The sequence below is a fragment of the Clinocottus analis genome, unplaced genomic scaffold (assembly GCF_023055335.1).
Source record: "Clinocottus analis isolate CAN_PGR_092001 unplaced genomic scaffold, fCliAna1.0.p SCAF_13, whole genome shotgun sequence".
Taxonomy (NCBI): domain Eukaryota; kingdom Metazoa; phylum Chordata; class Actinopteri; order Perciformes; family Cottidae; genus Clinocottus; species Clinocottus analis.
The window spans coordinates 3,160,449-3,182,987 of record NW_027175854.1 but is presented as its reverse complement, the minus strand read 5'-3'; the positions used below and the strand labels follow the sequence as shown (position 1 = coordinate 3,182,987).

Genomic DNA, 22,539 nt, shown 5'->3' with positions numbered 1-22,539 from the left:
CCAACAGTCTGTCGGCAGCATTTTCTATAACTTGAAGGAGTGAATGTGCTTTATTGTTTCGACAGAGAATGAGTTCATTACAATTGTCAAGTCTTGAGAAAATAACTTTGTGAATAACTTTTAGCCAAATCAGATAATGACCGTCATGATCTCCGTTGATAGTGACATGCCCAAACTCGTGTTCAAACCTTCCAGCTTTTGCATGTGATAACAAACCTGGAGGGTTTTGATGGATGGAGAAGCTGGTCCAGAGTTACACATCTCCAAGTTTCATTTGTCAAAAAGCTAAGGATTACGTAGATCCATGCAGGACATCTTGAGATAATCTCTGGCTTGATGCTGGAGTTTGTAATCCCATCTCTTTGTGTAAATCTGCCATCAAAATGTTGCCTGTGACCGTGCATCCAAAGATCTGAGGTGTACGCTGTATCACTCGAGCCTTTATACCGCTCACACATGCACAAAAGAGCTTTCAGCACCACAGCCAAGGGAGGGGTTTTGGGTGTGCATGGAAACTATGCACAGAGGACTCCCTCCTCCTGCTCTTGGTCTGCACTCCCTCTCAATCACACCACCAACAACATGAAGCAGGTAGTTTGACCAGAAGCATTGGACCGGCCCATTCTATTAATTGCCTTTTGAATTATAAAGCAGTAAAACTAAATTTATCCAAACACCATTAATCGTAACGGCTAGGAGCCTCTGTTTTAATGAAGAGAGGCTTTCTGGGGCATCTATGGGCAGTTAATTTGCCATTTAAACCACACCTGTCTGTGTCAACTAGTCCGTAGAGAGGGGCATAAATGTAGTCCAATAGATGTTGCAAGGGTTGGGTTGTATCCATTCTTTCATGCTTTTCTACAGCCAAGGCCTGGGCATGTTGAAAAAACAAAGGGCCTGAGGAATAACATGCAGGCTTTTTATTTTTAATCAACTGACCTGAATGTTTCTTTATTCTCAAATACAAATCTTTGTGCCATTGAAACGCCATTAGAAGACATTATTTACTCCAAAACCACTTTAACCAAGAGGCATGAATGCTGGGCTTGTCCAACACAACTAATCAGCGAGATCACATTGAGAATGTTCCTGTTAAACATTAACATTAGTCAGATTGCTGATGCTGTGATTGGTCAGTTGGACTGTTTCCCCCTGTGAAGGGATCACTGTGTCTTTACATTGCGTGCATGTTGTCTTGCTCTGATGATGGCCAGAGGCCGAATGCTCATTTATTTTGGTGCATAAAAGTTTGTTCTGTAAAAACAAAAGCAAGTGAGATGAAAATGATCAATAATGTGAAAAATACCTTTTGTTGTTCCTCTTACTTTTGTACTCATTTTCATAAAGTTTACCACAAGACGTGATGACTTTGTTTATTATAAGGTATAGATACACATTGTCCTCTTGGAGCCCTTTATTTCAACATCTAATCTCAATTAAAGGCATTTTAACCATTATATTTTCACCTAAAATTGGTAATATTATATCATTATATTAAATGAACTAAAATACTCTGCATACACACTAACTAATGGTTTGACGAGAATTAAAAAGCTGATAATTTAGTGACCACCCTCCTTCATTACTCATTCATCTGTCCCCGTCACCTCCGGTTCACACTTTTTGGTTTATATTGCGTTTGACAGATTTGACACAAACCATGTCTTCCACGCCGCTCTCGTCATTAAACATTTCCTGCAGCTTTGGTACGACATTCCTACACACGCTGAGTGCACACACACACACGCGCGCGCAAACACACACACACACACGCTATTAGTGCTTGTTAAAGAACATGTGATATGCTGAGTACACGACCAGTTTCCTTTAATTACAGCTTCCTGTGATCCTCAGAGGAAGCAAGTGCTACGGGTGACTAAACTGGGACATCTTAACTTCCCTCTAAATGTGATGCTTCATTAAAACAAAAAAAAAGCTGTCTTTTTAACTGAAACTTTTAAACTTAAACTATTGTCTCTGCTCAGCCTCCATCCCATGCTTTTCTTGCATTTTTACATTTCATTGACCCTATTGCTGTCATGTCACTTCCCTCCCCGCTGGTTATTTAGTGGCTTGCAGGACTAATTGGAGCAAGAGACAGGTGGAGCCCCTCTGTAGCAATCAGTCTTGTTAGTGGTGTGGCAAAAGCTCACACTGGGCGATCTTCTTGTTTTTGCAGTGTGAACAGTGGAAGGAGGGCATGAACTTTTGACACCGCCGTATATGGGGCCCCTTAGCAGCCTGCCAGGCTTAACTTATTGTGGGCTAATGTCAAAGTTCTCTCTGCAACACCAAAAGTGAAAACACCTCTCGCCATCAATATGCTCAGAAATGCATGCTTTTACTCTAAAAACAGGTAGTCAACATGTCATTATTTCTCTTTTTCATATATATATATATGATGAGACTGTGCTGCACTGACACTTCTGCTTGATCACGTTCTTATTGGACCACTTGCCCTTTACTGTCTCTTTGCTCGCGCTTGTGTCGGTGTGTGTGTGTGTGTGTGGCAAGCACAAGTTCACTAATGACGTGTCAGTGTGAGCGTGTCCACTGTGCGCCGACACGGTGCAGCGTAATGCAACCAGGCAGGTGTGAGGGTCACAGCCAGTTTGTGGGCCGGCGTCTTGACCCCTGCTGTCTGCTTTGTCTGACCGTCAGAGGAACCCCTTAATTAGACCCTTTGGTTTGCAGCGTCTGCTCAACGCAGCCCAGCGGACACTCGGCAACAATCCCTTCATTAAATGCTCCTGGTTGACTTGGCAGGAGGAGCCTCAGTTCCCCAATTCCTGCTGCACACAATCCATGTTCAGGGAAATGTTTCACTTTGAATGGTGAGCATCCGTACCTGTTTTTCATTACTGAGAAGTAAATGTGTTTAATCCTGATTTAGTAACAGGAAAAGATGAGATTAAGTGTGTTGCTGAACTGAAACCTACTTTAGGTGTAATTACTTTCATGTAGCCTATGTCAAATCTATAAAACATGGATTACATGCTTTAACACCCCCAAAACGTTTTCATCATTGCAACAGTTTCAATGATTAATTTGAGGTTACACGCTGCTGCACCTATTATGTTGTTTCAACAAAATGTTGCCTTTGGTTTTGTGTATATTTGCAGTGTGAGTACAAGCTATTATGTAAGATTTCAGAGTAGAGATCAAGTGGCCAGAAAATGAAAAGGAACAGAGCTGTGAGGGAATTAACTTAAGTTCAGCCCACTGGCAGCCAGGCCTGCTGACAAGAACAAGGAGGTTTACTCAGTCGAGATCCAGCAAGGCCCGGTGACCTGCGGTGGTTGGGAGAGAGGGAGAGACTGAGACTGAGAGAGAGAGAGAGAGAGAGAGAGGGGGGAGATTGCATTATGCTGATCTTGGCCGGAGCGTGTCCTTGCCCCGGCCGTGGAAAATCCCAGAGCACTTTCTTAACGGCACCTTGAGAGCCAATCGGACACTTCTTCACATGGAATCCATCTGCCAGGTTGTGTGGCGGTTTTGTAACCATTGGTGCCCGCGAGTGAAACGCGAGCCACAGGTGTGTTTCAGGTGCAGTCACCAGTTGGTCCACAGAAAGAGCCTTGTGCATTGTTGTAATCGCAGCCTTTCAGTTGGATTCAGTGTTTAGTAGTCAAAGATATAGAGATTACAACGTCTTTGTCCCGCCAAGTTTTCACGAAGAAGCTACATCAGCGGGTTTTTGAGGCAATCTCATCAGGTTCTTTGCAGTTTACACTTTTCTATGATGTACGACAGCTGTAGTTGTTCAATATAACCCTCAGTTCAGAAAATGTATTTCATAACATATGGAACAAATAAAAAGCAAGCGACAAGCACACCGTATAGTCAAAACGGTGCACACAACTGTTGCATTATTGCAAGAAGTCTAAAATGTAACATCATGTTTTCTCTTGGAGAAATGTTATAGTTATCAGTTGGAGACACACCAAAGCTTTTTAACCATCTGCCATGTCATCATTAGCCACTCACCTCACGGGAGGTTCAAGCTTCAAATTGCATTGATTCAAAAGTTCACATTGGAACAATAGATAGCAAATTCCTCATTCTTCTGTATCACCATACAGATTCCTCGACCTGTCACTTCAGGTCCAATGCTTGGTTCTGGATGTGTGGTGGTGGGAGAAGGTCTCCAGTGGGTTATGGTGGGTTATGGTGGGTTATGGTGGGTTATGGTGGGCTAATGGTTGCATTGGATCTGTTGTTGGACTGGCCAGTGGGGGCTTGATGGTATTTATTGTGACAGGATAGAGGTTAGTCTACTGGTAATGATTTGTTAATATCCATACCTTTTGATATCTCAGATTATGTGCAGTCCTGCAAATTAATGTGCCGGACAAATTCACTGTATTTTTGGATTGACAGGATTTCTGCATCAACGAGAAGAAGCGCCTCGTTTTGTACGATATTTCATTTACTAGATTAACCAAACAAAAAAAGTAATATATATATATATATATATATATATATATATATATATATATATATATATATATATATATATATATATATATATATATATATATATATCCCATTAAGATTGGATATTGTATTCATATTTCATGTGCTTACGTGCTTGTGGGTGTGGGACTACACGGGCTCTATATATAACACAAAGTTTCTAAATTGCTTCTTTGCATGTCGTCTCTTGGTTTAGTTTTTTCTTGACTCGCTAGAAGCAGTATTCAGTGAAAGGTTTATTGGTATCACAAAAGTTTTGACATTTACTGCCTGACACAGACAATCGCCTTACAGAAACCGTGCGGTTGCAAAACTTAATTATCACCTGCACACTGTGCATCTTTATGTTGGCCTGAATGCTGTAAATTCAAGTATGTGGATACATCACGTTCTCTCCTTGTTGTCTGGAACATAGTTATGAGTCTGCAGTCGTTGCTCTCTTCTGTCAGACAGGTCACATCCTGAATGAAACAGTGATACATGGTATATTCGTATAGGGGCACTAATTATGAGTGACACGCAATCATTACCAAGACACTCACAAGTGATAGTCGTGGTTTTTTCTGCATATATCCAGAAGTTATACAACATACATATTGGCAGAAATAAATAATTCAATATCTCACAACGTCGTCTCTTCATGAAAGAAAGAGATGGTGAAACAAACGGAGTGAGAGAATGAGACAGCGTGACAGACGGAGGAAGGGGAAGGCGGGTTGCATCTTGCTGTGATCGCCTTTTCACTCTTTATGAATGACGTTTTTCTTCCCTCTCAGCATTCTTTGGCACTTCAAAGCGTCAATCTCAGCAGAGTCATATGGCCTTACTATTGTGTGAGTCGTGAATATTCATTAGGGTCTTTCTTTTCCTTGAGAACTGAGACTCTGCTTCGGATCTGCAGGGTTCTCACAATATAGTAGTAGATAAAGATAAAGATTGTATAGAGATGGATGACTGACGTCTGGGTGTCAAGGAGTTATATGGATACATAGTCTTTTAATTAAGTTGGTATCATGCTTAAATGTTGACAAGGCTTCATCAGCCTTCTTTTGTACTCCAATTAATACAAAGAATTAACTCTAACTGCTTAGCTCGTTGTTAGACGAAGCCTATTGCACAATCTAATTTATAACGAGAGACCTACAATTGCAGCGGATGTTGTTTGGCACAGTTCCATTTGTCGAATAATCGATTTCCACAATATCAATTTGGATAATTAATAAATTATCCAAAAAGCAAAATGCTAAACAGATGCTGGCTCCACCTCCTCACCTGAGGATTTGCTCTTTTCTGCTGTTTTATATCATAGTAAATGTAATATATTTGTGTTTTGAACTGCTTCTTGAATCTTCAAGATGGGTCAGGCTGCTGGAATTGGAAATTCAGTATCGTGGGACTTGATCAATCCTGCCCCATGTTTAGTGGTTCATAGTGTGTAGTATTGTTTCTAAAAACTCAATCAGGAGAGCGAGCACATCTTTGTCTCGCTGGATGATGAAGACGATGTCACGCTTTCTTGACCCCTGCAACCTGATTGGACCATCTGGGCCAGACAGCTGTGTTGCCACAGAAATAAACTGCTTTCCAGGATTCTGTGACAGCAGGTTTAACACTGAGCTGCTGAAAATCCTCCTAATTTCACAGAGCTGGGGGTCAGTTCGGCCCCGGCTGGAACATCGCTCATGACACGCATTCCATCTCTGCCCAAAGTAATTTCATCATCTGTGTTCGGCCGTGGCTTTTTGTTTCACAGGTTAGCAGTGATTGTTCACAGTCATCCATCCCGCTCCTCTTGCTGTATGATGAAAGGTGCGTTTGCTCCTTTTAAAGTCCTTTTCTGAAATAAAAAACGTAACTCATTTTCATGGTGCGTTGTGGCTGGTATTATTGTAACGGTCTCTATTTCATAAGAAAATGTTTGCCTTATGAAATGGAGACAGATTATTACAAACAACCAAGCTGCATTAATTGATCTCTGACTGCTGGAGGGCAGATTGTGGGGGATACAGAGTCTGCAAAACAAATTGAAAATAATCGCACAGCTCAACTACTCCCCAGCCTCCCAGTCTCCTCCAAATCAAAACTTAATGCCACTCTTAAGAGGTCAAAGCCAGAAGTAGAGCACCATGAATGAAAACATGTGCCACCATGACAAGTGAAGAGGTATCTAATTTTCTGAAGTATATTGTTCTGACAGTGTTTATGTGGCAACATATATATTTTACACATTGTGTTGGATGAGATATGTTCTCTCTGATGGGCACAGCTCCTTCAAGATGCTTTTTATTTGTATATAGGTAATATAACACGTATTTTAATCTTTCTTTGTTGGAATAACTTTGAGTTTACCATACTGTTGTGAAAAGAAGTCGCAGTAAACAGGAGTTTTGTGCTGTTAATAATCCTAGAACAGGACAGAGGTGGTGTCTGGAGTCTTAAGGTGGAATTTTTGGGTCTGTTGAAGAAATTTAGAGGTGAAACCACAAATCTTATTTGAGAACTGGAAGCCATTTTCCATGATGGCCCTCCATTCATTCCAACAAAGGTTTCTCTCTGGGCACATACACAGAAAAACTTTGTCGGGCTCCCCGTGTTTGGCCCATTGACCATGCTCATTGGAGTCCTTCTGTGGGTGAGCCAGCTTGGTGACTTCCTGCTAACATTTTACACTGGCACAAAACATTTTGCAAATACAGCTCTTTGGGACTTTCACATGTTTTACTGAACCCAGTGGCCTGAATTCTGAGAAAACAAAGAGTTATTTGAAAGCATGTTTGACCCTTTAGGAAAAACCTTACTTATTGTGATACAGCAGTTTGTGTGGTAATTATTGTGGAAAAGAAAGTCTTTTTTGGACCAGCAATTCTAATTGTGATCGCTTAACTAGAATTGCTTCACAGCCGAGCACTGACTTACTTTATTTAGCAAAGAATAATTTTCTGCATGTCTGTAATCATTGAGGATGTACTCAAATAATTTAGCACTGCACTTTTCATTGAGTGGCTTGCAACAGAATCGTGGTCAAAATCAAAGCAGAAGAGGTTCTGATACTTTTAACCCTAAGTGTAGCTCAGGTTTGGAAAATCGTTGGATCCGACATTACCCATAATACAACTCAATCACTTTAAATTCCCTACCCCAGTTTTTAATACAAACTTCCTGTAAAAACTCTTCAAACCCAAACCAAGTTAACTGAACTGTTCAGGCAGAATAAACAAACCCTCTATGTTCACATGAAGTAGTCCTCTCTATGACTGAAGCTTGCTGTGGGAAACCGGTGGAGTAACCCTTTAAGGCAGCCCTCGAATCCGTTTTCTGGCGCTTGCATGTCTAATGTAACTATTTCTCATTCCAGTCGCAACAAACATTGTGGTTTTGCAGAATGATCAAGGCGCTGACAGACTGATTTCACTGGCAGTATTAATCATCCTATAACTATGTGTGATGACAGATGAGCTCTGCAGTTAAAATTATCACTAAGAGAGGGAGGCGAAGAACAAGCACGGAGAGCGAAGAGTTAATTTCACTAAAAGCAAGTTTTCCAACCAGTCAGCCCCACGTTCAACCCCCTTTATGTGGTGAAGTGACCCCCACCTACAGAGCCGCTCACTCCTCTGGACCCCCCCCTACCCCTGTGGGCTGAGTCGGCCGTCTGAGAATACAGGGAGGCTCCACGCTGGGCGTTTGATGGAGCGCAGAAGGGTGTGTGAGGTGCACTGACCCATTCACATCGCTCCCCATGCACTCGTGCTCCAGAATAGGCTGACTTATCACATGTAATGCACAGACCCGCACAAACCAGGAGTGACAGCTATAGGGCCATAGGAGCACTGAAGTAAAGAGGTGGCTTCTGGGAGCCGCTGTTCCCACCCAGACAGACTTTAAGGAGGGGACAGGTGGAGAGCAGAGAAGCCCATTTGTTGTTGTTGTTCTTTAACACCACCCAGACTTGGTATTGTTGTTGCTTTGTTTTTGCATGGGCAATAAATAAATGCCTCCGCCTTCAGCTCGCTCACTCACAAGGATCTGATGTGAAAATTCTGCCATCTCTGAAATGTTTATGCATTGTGTAGGTGCTGCGGTTAGACTTGATGTAATCTGTCGAATAGCGTACTTAATCCTCTTAAACTGTAACCCACATAATTCTTCACCGCTGGAATGTGTCATTATTGTTATTGTGTGGGTTTGTTTTATGTGGTATTGCATGTTTGTGTTGGATTAGTGTGAAATTGCAAAATTGTGGCGGTGCCTGGAGGTGTGAGCTCTAACCACCTCTAATCACCTCATGTGTGATGGGCTGATCCCTCGACAAGTGTTTGTGTTTTCACCCCTTTCACACACCGACTCACATGAGAAACTGAAGGCGATGTAGCCTACGTCTGAACTTAAATACCAGACTCTTGGTTACAGATTAGTGCCTCTGTCTTTCCATTCACACAGCACCTGTGTGTCTACAGCTGTACTTCCAGACACATTACATGAAGATGAGGTTTTTGAGAGGTAGGTTGCTTATTTCTTTTTGTTCGTCATCGTGGATTTTTTTGTTTTTTGTGTTGTTGTTTTTCCAGACAGATGAAACGTGCAATTCAAGGTCTTTTATCTTTGAAGCGCTTTTGTACTTTGTGAAGGAGGGAGGCCACACTCTCCTTCTTTTGGTGAATTTAAGCATGCAGACTTCCTTTTGAATGTGGAGTTGTATTGTTGAATGTTTAGAGTTGTATTGTGGAAAATGAAACTTCTTTATTTAAAGAACAAAATACAATTGACGTGCTGACTGGTAATATCTGACAGAACAGTAACCCGACAGAATATTATTTTTTTTGCAGAAACATAACTCATCCTTTCACAACGCTTAGCAGTTTAGAAACACACATACACACCTCAGGTTTGCAAACTTTGCTGAGCCAGAATGGATAACCTGCGTTGACCCTTTTACAACAATCACAAATATACTTATTGTTCTGGGTTCTCGCTCGAGTGCATCAAACACTTGACTTGCAGGATTTGATACCAGGTGGTTTTACCAAAGTATATGTTCATGTCCTCTGTAAGTTTATACTCCTTAGCTCTGACTGCAGTTTCTGTTTCCTTCTTGGCATGCTGTGTGTTTGTATGCCTGTGGCAATAGCTCGTAACGCTTTCCCACCTCATTCAGTCCTCGCTCACATCCACGGGCAAGTTGCCCCCTTCTTTTCGACTCAACTTTCTGCGTACGAGTGATATGATAATCTTTAATGCGTATGCCTCTGTGTGAAGGAGAGAGAGGCAATACGTGGATTCACACACACTCAGCTGTTCCCTATAGTGAACCGGTCATAGAGGGCCGGACAAATAGCACGGTGAGAGAGCAACGAAGTAACACCCTCCCACCCCCTCTGTACTCCCCCTCTTCTTTCTCTGTGTCTGTCTCTCCCAGGCTGTCAGTGTGGAGTAGAGCTGGAGGCTGCGGGGCTGCAGTGTGCTGTGGGAAGTTGCTGAGAGGCAGAGTGGAAGTCACACACAGAGAGACACTTGTACAGAAAGCGGACTGGCGCTTTTTTTCACGGGAAGGATATCAAACACGGTCTCACACCTCTGCGTCTTTGCACGGGCGTGTTTCGTTGTGGCTGCGCCTCCGGGAGTTGAAGGAGGTGGGCGACCGGAGTCGGGGCTGGAGTGATGGTGGTGGTGTGGCCGCCTCAGGACTGGGCCTGGCAGGCTGTTCTCCTGGTGACTGGACTGGCATCACTAAGCTGTGGGTCTGATGGTAAGTACGCTGCTGGAAACCAGCTCTTCCTGTGTGTTTTGATGCTGCCTTTTATGTTTGAAGTCACAGCAAGGCTGGTGAGGCTGAGGCCTCCATGCCAAACTGTAATATAAAGCTGCAAGAAGCAAATTGAAATACAACTTATGCACATTTACTTCTTTGGCATTAGTGCTTTGGGGTGGAGGGAGGTTAAATGCACTCTTTTTTTCTGAAGTCAGACGCACACTTTTTTTTTATTTTTGGAGTTGTCAGGTTGCAGGTTGATCGTACTAGCTGTGAGATTATCCGTCTATTTTCTACCCTGCGGAATTTATGATGAGCAAAATGTATTATGATCTCAACAGACCATGAGAACGGGTGTGCATTTATCTGTCTGCTCCCTTCCCCCCCCGCCCCTCCACCAACACCCCTCCACCCCCCACCACCATGGTCATGTTTTGAATTGTTTGAAGATGGACAGCCAGTTGTCTTTTTACGATGAATGCCAACAGTGTCATGGTGCCCCGTAAGGTTGTGACAGGCGGGGAGGGCCGAAAGGCTCCCAGCCCCAAAAGGATGACACTTGTGCATTTGTTCTGCTTGGGATCACAGCATGGGAAAGACACATTGCTCAGTGTTAGTTAGTATTAGTATGGTTTGATTGCTGTTTCACACAAATAGGCCTATTTTGTTTTTAATGCTTTTATCTTCAAGTTTCCGATGTGTGACTTTCTACAGAAAATTGGTACGCAGCTATTTTCATAATTGTCATTTCTTTGCCTTATATGATTGTGGGATGAATATATTTACAGGTTGTACTGTTGGTTGGACAAAACAAGCCATTTAAGGCATCGCCTTTGCTTCAGGAAAATAATGTTTTCATATATTTTCAATTTAATTCTATACACCAAGAAGCTAATTAATTGATTAAAAAAAAGAATTCAGTTTCATTAATAATAAAAACAATCTTAAGTTGCTGTGCTGCTTTTAATGGTGAAGTGTAATCTTTGCCCACATAATCAGTTGTCAAACACTTATTAAGAACACAGTTGGGTGCCAGGCTGTAAAGCCAGCATCTGGACACACACACACACACACGCATACATGCACACGCACAAAGACTCACACAGACGCAAAAGCACAGTGTTTATAAATGTTGTCATTAAAGTGATGTTCTGGAGAATTTCACCGTACGACTGATTTGCTGCAACTGGATCTCCATGAAATGATCGCTGACGTCTCGGTTCTTTAATTTAACCTATTGATTCACTCCTGGTGCTGCCGTGGCCACCTCATGGTATACTTTAGTTACAGTGTACTGACAGTGTATGACAATACGTAGTATATTTGTACATGTTTCCAATACCAGTACATATCTAATATACTAAGTATTTTTTCCTCATATAGCAAAAAATTAAACCAAAGCTTTTACAGTAAATTAACAGAAATTAACATTTTCTGAAAAATTCTTCGTGAATTGGAAAGCTTTAGAAAGTAAAATAGCAGGAATAATATATATATATATATATATATATATATATATATATATATATATATATATATATATATATATATCCGCTATTCAACTCTTCACATGAGAAGACAAAGGGATGTTGTTTAATCTTGAAAGAGATGCTTCACTGAAAGTGTCAAAAATAAAGCCCAGCTGTAAAACCACAGACCGACTGAGTATCAGAGCTATCTGTAACTTTCGCAGTTGGTCAAGAAATACCTCAGCTGCTAATGAATGTTTCTTCAGAGAATGTCCTTCATTGATATCTGTGCAGACCAAGTGTTGAACTTCTCATTCAGTGTGTTTGAGGGTCAGCAACCACACAGATGGAAAGGACGTGGGAAGATGGAGTGAAATTCAAACGGAATAATGCGTGAAAGGCAGCATTGATTATTATTCTTCCAACAGACTATATATTGACAGGAGGCAAGTTCTGGTTGTTCCAGTCAGTGCAGACTGAAGACTAAAGCGGTGAGCCTTCTTGGACAGATTCAATACTAATGCTCTTTGTGCAGTGTTCCATACTTACACTCTTTTGTCCACTTTCTTTCATCAATACTAGAGTCACCAGTTGCTCATTCGGTTTCCTCTGTGATCTGATTGTGTAAAGGTCGCCCAAATGAGTAAAACATATGGGAGGTTGCCCATAAATCAAAGCGGCACGGTCAATTTGCCACCTGTTGCAATAGGCTGCGAAGGTTCACAGAGACTGGATGAGTCCTACAGCCTCGTTCTTCCTGTTGCAATGCAGTGGAAATACAAAGATGTCGGTTGTATATTCGACAATATAAATTGGTTTTGGCTTATTTCTTCCATCCAAAATTGTGTTTTTGCTGTATCTCATGTTCGCTGGGTGGCAATAAAAACCCAATGTGTCCAGGACATATGCTGCAAATATGACTATAATCTATATTGAGAAGGTGAGATGTTGCCTAACACCCACGAGCAGAGACACTGACTCCCAGACTGATACAAGCTGTTTATGAGTACAGTACTGCTGTTTTCAATCTCATCCCATGACGGAAATACACAGAAGGCCAACAGTATGTTCTCTTTATACCACCAAAGCAATCCTCCGGTCTGCTGGACCGACGTGAAGTCAACTCACTGTTTTCTTTCACACTGATCTTCGAATATCTGACAATGTCAGTGTGTCTCTGTAGGAGTGTGTCTCTCTAACATTCAGAGGAATTTGTAGTTTACTTTATCAGCACCCATTAGTTTTCTGTAGCTACACTTTAGTTACAGCAGTGTGAAGGACTTTGAAGCATAGCTTTTGTTAGAAATTGCAAACCTTTCTTGTTTGTATTTAGTATCGGGAAAACAGGATCATTCTGATGTTCTGCGAGGATGGTCATATTTGTTCTTGAAATAAAAACTTTTTGGTTCCTCTATTGGATATCTTGCCTCACTTATCGCTCTTTGGAAGACTGCATGGAGCTGAGTGTTGTGGAATAAGGTCAAAGGGTGATGGGGTGCAGTGGTCCAAGGAGGACAAAACAGCAGCAGTGGGTCCTCTGCAGGACCGGCCTCTCCTGCCTTCTGTGCGCTGCTTCCTGTCAGGATGTGGATACGGTTCCCCCACACAGAACTTGATCCCCAGACAGATGTGCTGCTCCAGCGGTCGGGCATGAGAGGCATATACTGAATTTGCATTTATGTGTAATAGCTGTTCACATGTACCACATGAGTATATCTGCCGTGTGAGATTTGGATCCTCAGGATAACTTTCTGAAAGTTTGTGTTTTTATACACGTACTTAGTCATTTTGAAATATTTGGGATAATGTAAGTTCACAACTCAATTAAATATATAACATAGATATAGTCATCTTCCACATTTTGAGGTTACATATTTTGAATTGCTGCTTTTGAATTACGAACTTTCCCGAAGCATGAATAATACATATCTGGTTTTAAGCAATAAAGACCTTAAAAAACCTTGAGGAAAAGACATTTTTTGTAATATTGTGGGGTAAAATGACATGCTGTGGTGGCGCTATGGCTGTGGGCTCTCAAAATGTCTGTAATGGAGCCCAGCATTAGTCAGTGGCTTGTGGCTTTTTCCAGTAAGTCCAGACCACATGTACAGATAGACGAAGTGTGATATGAACTGACGGGCATTGTGGATAGACGTTGTTGGAAACATATCTTCAATGTGACAAGAGCAGGAATAGTTAAGAGAAGATAGGCTTGAGTCAGTGTGTTGTGCTTGTAAAGTATACGCGGTTACAGATCATGGGTGGATTGGTATAATTCTATCATGATATAATAATAATAATGTGAATTTAATGAATAAATACTGTACAACTATACATGAAATGGTAAAGATGAAAATAAGTACGGAAATAGGGACATTTTAAACATGTTCTTCATAATACGGTTCATATATTTTCTCTTTATTTCCTGGTTTTCTTACCTTTTTCTATCCAGGACCTGCTGTCACTCTTTCTCTGTTCTTGGTATTCATTGCAACAGAGCGACAGTCAGTCTGTCTGTGTCTGCTGGGTGTTTTGAGCATTTTACCGTGGATATAGCAGCTCAACGTTGTATTCACACCTTTGTGCAAAGTTCTCTTTTCTCTGCAAACATTGTGAATCCCCGCCAGTCGAGGGAGCGTCTCTGTGTGTGGCTGCGGGTACAAAGTGGAGAGGACTCTACAGCAGATGCGCCTCCATCTCAGTCCTCCACAGCGGCAGTCTGGTCATGGCCGCTAAACACAGAACAGGTTGCCCGGAAGCTGCTCCGGGGGAAACGGTTGACCCGATGTGGTTGTGGCAGAGATGGTGGAGAGATTATGGAATGTGCTCCTCAGACACATTGTTGTGTGTGTACGTGTGCGCACGTACAATACGTGCACACGCGCCAGTGTCTCGTGTGGCAGAGTCCTTTGAAGCCTGCAGGGGGTGGAGAGCGATGAGGTTCTCGGTGGTATAGGGTGGAGGAGGATGCAAGGCCCCTTTGCAGGTTGGTTGTGACCTCCTCGGGGTCAGAGTGCACTCTGGAGACGCTGGCGAAGATGTCTCCTTTGAGGAGGTGATTTATATCGGCCACCTGGAGTAACTTATCTCCCTTTTTCTCTGATGTCCCCCTCTCTGCCCGTGATGAACTGTGTGCAGGGCTCAGCTCACAGACTAAATGGCCGTGGTGCTGTGAAGTTGGCTCTTGTGAAACGGCCGTGTTAATTGGAATACTTTATGCAGAGATTTGTTTTCCTCTTGTTTTCCTAGAAGTTAAATTCCCCCCACCCCCAACATTAATCTCCTCACTTATCATTGGTAATGGCAGTAATTCAGTTTTGCATTGATTTCCAGTTATTTCTTGAACGAAACCCCAAACCCAATATTCTAACAGTATATGTATTGATCGCCAGCGTCTGTCTGGATCGCAGCATTAGCAGTAAAGATCGCATCATAGTGCACAAAACAAATCCAAAGTAGCCGTAGACAATATCGATATCAGGAAATAAATTCAGAAAAAACATAGTTTCAGATGCATGTTTCAACTGTACACACACACACGCACACACACACACACACAAGGCTACAAAGGGACCAATTGGATTCACTTACCAAAGAGATCACAAAGCATATTTCTTTAAAAATGCCCGACCTGTTCGACAACAATCAATTTCGAAAGATTCTTCTTCTTTGAAACATTAAATATACACAACACTTACATTTAATTTTAACTTTTCTTCTCTTGCTGTTGCATTTGTGTCACACTTGTCACCGTACACTGATCATCCAAGTGTGTTTACCTTCCTTTAGGATCATCTTCCTCATCACGATTCCTGTACTAATGGTGATATGCAATAAAAATAAAAAATAAAATAAAATCACTGTTGGGCCAATGCTGTAGCTCGCTGTTTATGCTGCTACTCAGTTGGTTGGAGAGTCGGGGATTTGTGTCTTTATAAACAAAATATTTCAAAATATACTTTCCTGTCTATTAGTTGTGGTTACACGCATCTGATTCAGCTAAAACAGTCAAGGCGTTCATAAACTAATTCAGCTAAAACAGTGATGTCATTGGTTTTGTAGTTGAGAAAAAATTGGCTCGACCCAGGACTTTTCATTCTTTCAGTTTTTTTTTCACATTTCTGTTTTGTTTTTGCATCAAGGTCACAGGATGGCCGGCATGTTGGTTGTACGCATGGTGTGATGGCTTTGTACCAGATGGGTTGTTGTAGTCTATGGCATGAAAATCAGTAGAATATTAAGTATATACAATAACAAGTACATTCATTATGGCTTAAGTTCGTCTTTCATTTATTCACAATCATTCTCTAAATGAACAACAATTAACAAACGACCCCAAACCTGAGGACCAAGTGAGCACAAGGGGAAAAAAATGTCAATGTCAGTTTAGTTCCTGTGTCATTAGTATTATCATAGAAGTGACCACTGTCATGATGTTACTATGGACACGTGAACTGGAAGTGTGGAAGGAGGAAGTATCACAGACCACACCGATAGTGTTCATCTCAGGAGAGATGACAAACACGGCCGAGAAGACGACACAACGGCGCGTGATCTGTCATCACTAATTCAGACTCTTTGGGGAAAGCTGAAGCCAGCGCGGACATGCCTACGATGCAGTGCCACTGACCGTGATGAGCTGTGACTGACCGTCTCCAGCTGGAGTCATTCACGATATGTAGCTTCTAATTGCTTCAAGTGTGTGTGTGTGTGTGTGTGTGTGTGTGTGTATGGGTGTGTGCATGCGTGCGTGTGCGTCTCTAGTTTGAGGAACAGCCTGTGGAATGTGTGGGGGATGCAGATCAGATTTCGGGGTGACCTTGAGTGTGCCTCGTCGTGTGTGTGTGTGTGTGTGTGTGTGTGTGTGTGTGTGTGTGTGTGTGTACAGAGACGAAGGGACAATGAACAATTGTCCTTTTGTTCGTTTATGTGTAAAAAATAACAGACTATTAATACTAACTTAACTTTTGATTTGATATGCCAAAATCTAATAGGTTTAGTCATTAGTCCATCTAATTTATCTTCTCAAAAAAGGTAGGCTATTTTATGCAGGATTTTTTTCCCCCTTATGAATGTGTTATTTTAGCAAAGGAAGAAAAGCTCTTTGTGAGTAGAACGTTTGTGACGCGTAACAAAGATGGCCTCTACCTTACTGTAAGACTCCTGCTGGCTTTACATCCTATAGCCTCTTAAATAGTCTGTTGAACATACAGTGACTCTGTTGTAAAAGCGCCTTTTTACACACACACACACACAGATTCTCTCTCGCCACAAATCCTACGTTAACGTATAGCATACATCCACTGCTAACTTAAATGCTACAACTGAAGTCCCCTGTGCCCTTAATTAAGTGTTTGCTGCACAAACGTGACAATAAATAACAACAAACTCTCAATAAGTCAATTTTAAACCTGTTTTTGGCAGAAGTTAAACATTTTTTCTTTACATAAATGTCACATTGTTTCTCTTAATGAACGGTACATGCGGTAAGTTTGCTTGGAGAATAAATCAAACATTTGGTAATGTATTTAAGTTCACTATAAAATAGCATGTTTATTGTGTAGATATGTGCTGCCACTCTGCATCCTGGATGTTAAACGGCTCTCTCCATGGTTTTAACTGGTTAAATCAGTTGTCTTTTTAATATGATGTCTAACGCAGTGCTGAACTTCATAGATCAGCTCTTGATCAGTCAAGTTTTAGTGTTGTATCTCTTCAAGGCCACATGTGTGTCTTTTCTCCAAAGCAGGATCCTCCTTCCCTTACGTCAGCGTTCCTGTAACATCTCTCTGCTTTTTTCACCTTTCGGCTTTGTAACGGCTTGAATAAAACAGGGCTGATGTGGGCAGAATGGCACGTCTCTTTTCCAGTGGCTGGTTGCTTGTTTAGACTGCAGCACTTCCTAAATCTACTCAATCTTTTAACACACGGTCCAAAGAAGCTATTCTTGGATTATATAGCTGGATGGACCCAATGCAGGGATTCACACCTGTGATGTCTCTGCTTTCGGTTTGTAGTTGCTCGTGAGCGTTCTTAAATTAAGTCACAGATTAAATATCTACAGTTTTATGATATAAATAATTCACTGCGTGATCAGAAGAGGAAAGTGAGAGCGAGGAAGACACCCATCTCGTGAGGCACAACACGGTGCAGCTCTCTGACCACAAAGGTCTTCAGGGACGAGCTGCTGTCTGAAGTGGTTTCATTCTCCACCGATGAATGTCTCCTCCTTCAGTTACTCCATAGTTAGGATACAAAAACGGCTGCTCATTGTAATAATAATCATTCTTAATGAATAATTTAACAGTTCAAATTGTATTTGAATATAAGCATTATTAATTACAAGGGAGTAGTGCATTCATCATTTCATTAAGTTAAATGCTAAATTAGTAAATGCTAATTATTGCAATATTTCTTTCAGAAGGCAGGCTTATTTATTCATTAATGTTTTAAAATTCCAGTTGGTTGCCAGTTTTTCTTTCATAATCAACATTTACCAAAGTCCAGTTTTATGAAAGTTCCGGTTGATAAATAACTTAATATGGATTTTTTTTTTTTCCCGAATCATAACATGTGATTGATTCAGTGTTCAGTGGCAACTTCAACAGTTAACACTTTCAAGGATGAGCACGTCCTGCTATCTACCCAGTGACCTGTGTACGCAGCTTTTAAGGACTTTTAAGGAAACCAATGCTGTCTGTCAACTATCCTGTGCTATTTGGAGATCGATTATGGGATGGAGGATACAAAAGGTGTACAAGAGATCATTCACAAATTACGGGAACTTTCTATTTTTTATGTTTGCACATTTGTTACTGAGTGACAGCCTCATCACAGGCGAGTTCAACATTTAACAGGGTTGTGTGAGCAGTTTTGACTGGATCATCAGTTCTTTTGACATTCAATTCCCGTGTCGGTTTGGAGGATTTGATGTATTGCATATCAACATGATGAATACCATAAATGATGTTTAAAAAAAAAAGTGCAAGCTCTGAAAATGTTGCATGTTCGGCAAATATGGTGGATGGATACTGCAGCCACACACATGTACACTTACTTACATACTTGCATTAAATACACAGACATGCAGAAACGCACACACACGCACCCACACATTCTGTGGATTGCATTGCAATGATTACCGTGCCAAAGCAGGCAGAACTATATATCATTCTTTGGAAATGAGCAGAAATGCCGTTATGATCCTTTGATTTATTCCCTCTTTAATTTCCCTGAGGTGTCTCTACTTCAGTTTTTACCCCTCTGGCTTTCCTCGAGCCAGAAGAGTGACCAGATGTATTGGCCTGATGTGGTGCTAAGTCTCTCTCTCTCTCTCTCTCTCTCCTGCTCGCTCTCTAGCCAACATGTTGGACACCCTGTTGCTGAAGAACGGATGGAAAGGAGGATCAGAGCGAAGGGCGGATGAGAGCAGCAGCACAGCCACGCCGTCGCCTCAGAACACGCTTCGCTGTCACTGCTACCACCACTGCCCGGAGGACTCGGTCAACAATACCTGCTTGTACGGTGAAGCACACACAAAGCTAAGCTCACACACACACACACACACACACACACACACAGTCTCCCGGAATCCCTTTCTACATCAAGGCTATCAAGATACAATACAAATGGTTATCTGCTCCAATTATCAAAGATGAGGCAAATGTATATTTGAACAGCGCTCTTTAACTGGATCCACTAGGTCCCTTAAGATGAAGGTTACGCCCACTTTCACTAGCTGCGCCTCCATATGTGTGTGTTTGCATGTGCGATTGTACAGAATTGTAGGTGCACATGATGAGATTTTTAAACTTATTCGGTCTCAATAAGCAGTTTCAAATGTGAACTCCTCTGTATGAGGATGAAGACAATGACGGGAAGACTCCCAGGCAACGTTGACTCATCCGATGACGTGTGTGCATTCTGGCAGAACTGATGGCTATTGCTTCACCATGGTGGAGGATGAGGAGGAGATGGGTGTGGCAGTCGTCACCGCAGGTTGTTTGGGTCTCGCCGGCTTCGAGTTCCAGTGCAGAGTAAGTCGGATGTGCGTGTAATTCTGCCCATTGCTGGACTTGTGTATGTGTGTCCTTCTTCATGAGCTGTTGTTAAGCCTTTATGAGCTTTGCTGCACTCACCACCGCTGTTTATGAGACCTATTTAAACCAGACTTGTCTTGCCCCACTATCTTTACTCAATTAGTTGGTACATTGTAAAATGTTTCTCATTAGGAGTGGGCGTGGCTGTAAATATCCCCTACTGTCTTCATTAGCCAGATGTAGAAAAGCATGTGTTTTATGTGTGTGTCTTGGTCTGTGACAGGACACGTGGAAAACTCGTTCGAGGAGAGCTCTGGAGTGTTGCAGCGATCAGGACTACTGCAACAGAGACTTGCATCCTACTCTTCCTCCTCTGATGACATCAGGTGAGACACACTTGTTGGCAGAGTTCTTCACACACTGTAATCCTGCCCGGCTTCAGGGCCTTTTAGAACGGGCTCATTCAGGCCACGCCGGGTGGTGATGGGTAGTGACAGTTTAAACTGTTACAAACCACAGTGTGGTGCTGGAGTGAAGTGGCACATGCTGCTCCGGGCGGCGGGGAGAGCGAGAGAGAGGGAGGGAGCGAGAGAGAGGGAGGGAGCGAGAGAGAGAGAGAGGGAGAGAGAGGGAGAGAGAGAGGGAGGCAGGTGAAACAGAGTCTGTAGGCTCAGCTTGTTCTCTCACCCTCTAATGAAAAGGACAGCCTCTCCCCAGGGCCTGCTTGAGTTTCTTGCCTCGGGACGGATGTGAGATATCTGTCCATCTGTTACTCTGAAACACACTCACACACACACACACACACACACACACACACACACACACACACGCGCGCACACGCACGCACAGACATTCCTTCTCTCTCGTTCCCTGTCTCTGTTATACAAACTCACCATTACACTTTCGCACAATCTCGCACACTTCGATTTGACCTTCAAACAGGCGACAAACAAAATAACCGGCGAAATAAAGGACTTTACAATTTGTTGTCCACGTTATTTCTTATTACAGTATTTGGCCATCAATTGATAGAGCTACACGACACCTCACTCACCAAAGTTAACACTGAGACGTGAGAACAGTCCAACGTGATCAGATGGGTTGTGGACGAGCCAGCGGTTCAGCCAAAGGCTGGAAACGACTTCATTCAGTGGCAAAACAGAAGTGATCGTCTTTGTTGTCTCTTCCAAAACGGTTTTCCTTAAAGCCAGAGCTATCCCTTTCCTCTCTGAACGGTGTTCATTGGACACTTTGCTGTTGTGTGTGTGTGTGTGTGCATGTGTGTGTGTGTGTGTGTGGGGGGGGTTCTGTGCACACCGTGAAGTGTGTGTGTGCCTGATTGGCAGGAGCGCAGCAGAAAGGCTAGAGTCCCAGAGCTGCTGGAGGCCTCTGGGGTTTCTGTAGCGCTGTCAGTGTGACAACTGATCTGTGGAGTTCAGGAAGGGGATGTGATCGATCACACGCTGGGGCAGGAGGGGGAGGGGGAGGGAGGGACCATGGGGAAAAGAAGCTTGTTCATGCTAATGAATATTAGAAAGATGTTCGAGCTGAAAAACTATTTTCAGAAATGAATGTCACCACCTATGTATCACCTCTAATTTGACAGAGTTTATTATAATGACGTTAAATTATTATGAATATGTCTCCCCACTTGTTTAGATTACGTTGACAGCAGCATCCAGTACATGGCTCTCTTCATTACAATCACAGTTTGCATTATCATCCTTGGTTTCATCCTCATTTTCTGCTACATCAGGTAAGCGTCTAGAAGACATGGAATGTGTGTTTCACACGCACGTATTCACACTCCTGCCGTGTGCACGTCATCAACTATGACTTTTATTATTCATTTTAATGACCTGTCATTATGCTCTGCCTTTTTATGATTTCTTTAGGACATTCTAGACTATGACGTTTTTTATGGAATTTTAATGACATATTTTACTTTGACTATTTTATGACAATGTAAAGGGATTATTTTTTATGGATTGAACTGACCAAGGGATGGTTTGAAATAGTTTTCAGGATACTGGTGAAAATAAATCCTTACAGCCTTTCTGTCAATACTCTACAACAACTATTTAAAAGTAATTCATTTTAATAAAACATACTGTCTTATGAGTTCATTCAAATCATTTTTTTATGAAATAATGATTTAGTTTTTTGTGGTAAACTTAATTATAGCTTTTTCATTACTTTTCTTTTAAAACATTTATTAACATGTCATACTATGACTTCTTTTACGAATACAGGACATATTATGCTACTAATTTCTCACACTTTCATGACATGTCATACACTTACTTCTTGGATCTTTTAATGACATGTTGTTCTCTGTCTTTAACATTTCATCTACTTTTCTTCACGGCAGATATCGGCGGCAGGCTCGACCGCGCTACAGTATTGATCTGGAACAGGAGGAGACCTACATCCCCCCTGGGGAGTCCCTGAAGGACCTGATAGACCGCTCCCGCAGCATCGGGTCTGGCTCAGGGTCAGGACTCCCTCTACTGGTAAAGAAATATAAGTGCACATCTGGCTCAACATCACAGCCCTTATGAATACCGGTACATTACTGCATTGTCTCTTTCACTTAGGGCTGAGTGATATGGATGAAATAAGAGTTGTATTTGACCTATCGATAATAATTTGTCAAGAATAATTACGTCCTAGCTATTACAACTGTACTTTAGCACAGGCCCACAATCTGCCCTCATGTTAAGTGTCTTCCATGGGAGTGCAACTAATAAAGAAAAAAGCAACAGGTTCAAAAGCTGTTGCAATGAGGACGTTTTTAATAATCAAT

General features: G+C 42.0%; 1 protein-coding gene across 4 annotated transcripts in view; it reads left to right on the top strand.

Annotated features, from left to right (window-relative positions):
• bmpr1bb (bone morphogenetic protein receptor, type IBb) overlaps positions 1 to 22,539 on the top strand; it is a 45,144-nt gene that overhangs the window by 20,007 nt on the left and 2,598 nt on the right. For 3 of the 4 annotated variants that reach the window (XM_068573855.1, XM_068573853.1, XM_068573856.1), the window contains 6 exons: positions 9,893 to 10,222; positions 19,054 to 19,213; positions 19,625 to 19,730; positions 20,017 to 20,119; positions 21,393 to 21,489; positions 22,105 to 22,246. In XM_068573855.1, coding sequence (XP_068429956.1) covers positions 10,135 to 10,222; positions 19,054 to 19,213; positions 19,625 to 19,730; positions 20,017 to 20,119; positions 21,393 to 21,489; positions 22,105 to 22,246 — 696 coding nt within the window. In that variant the 5' untranslated portion in view covers positions 9,893 to 10,134. The remainder of the gene's footprint in view (positions 1 to 9,892; positions 10,223 to 19,053; positions 19,214 to 19,624; positions 19,731 to 20,016; positions 20,120 to 21,392; positions 21,490 to 22,104; positions 22,247 to 22,539) is intronic. The other variant, XM_068573857.1, reaches the window with a different exon arrangement.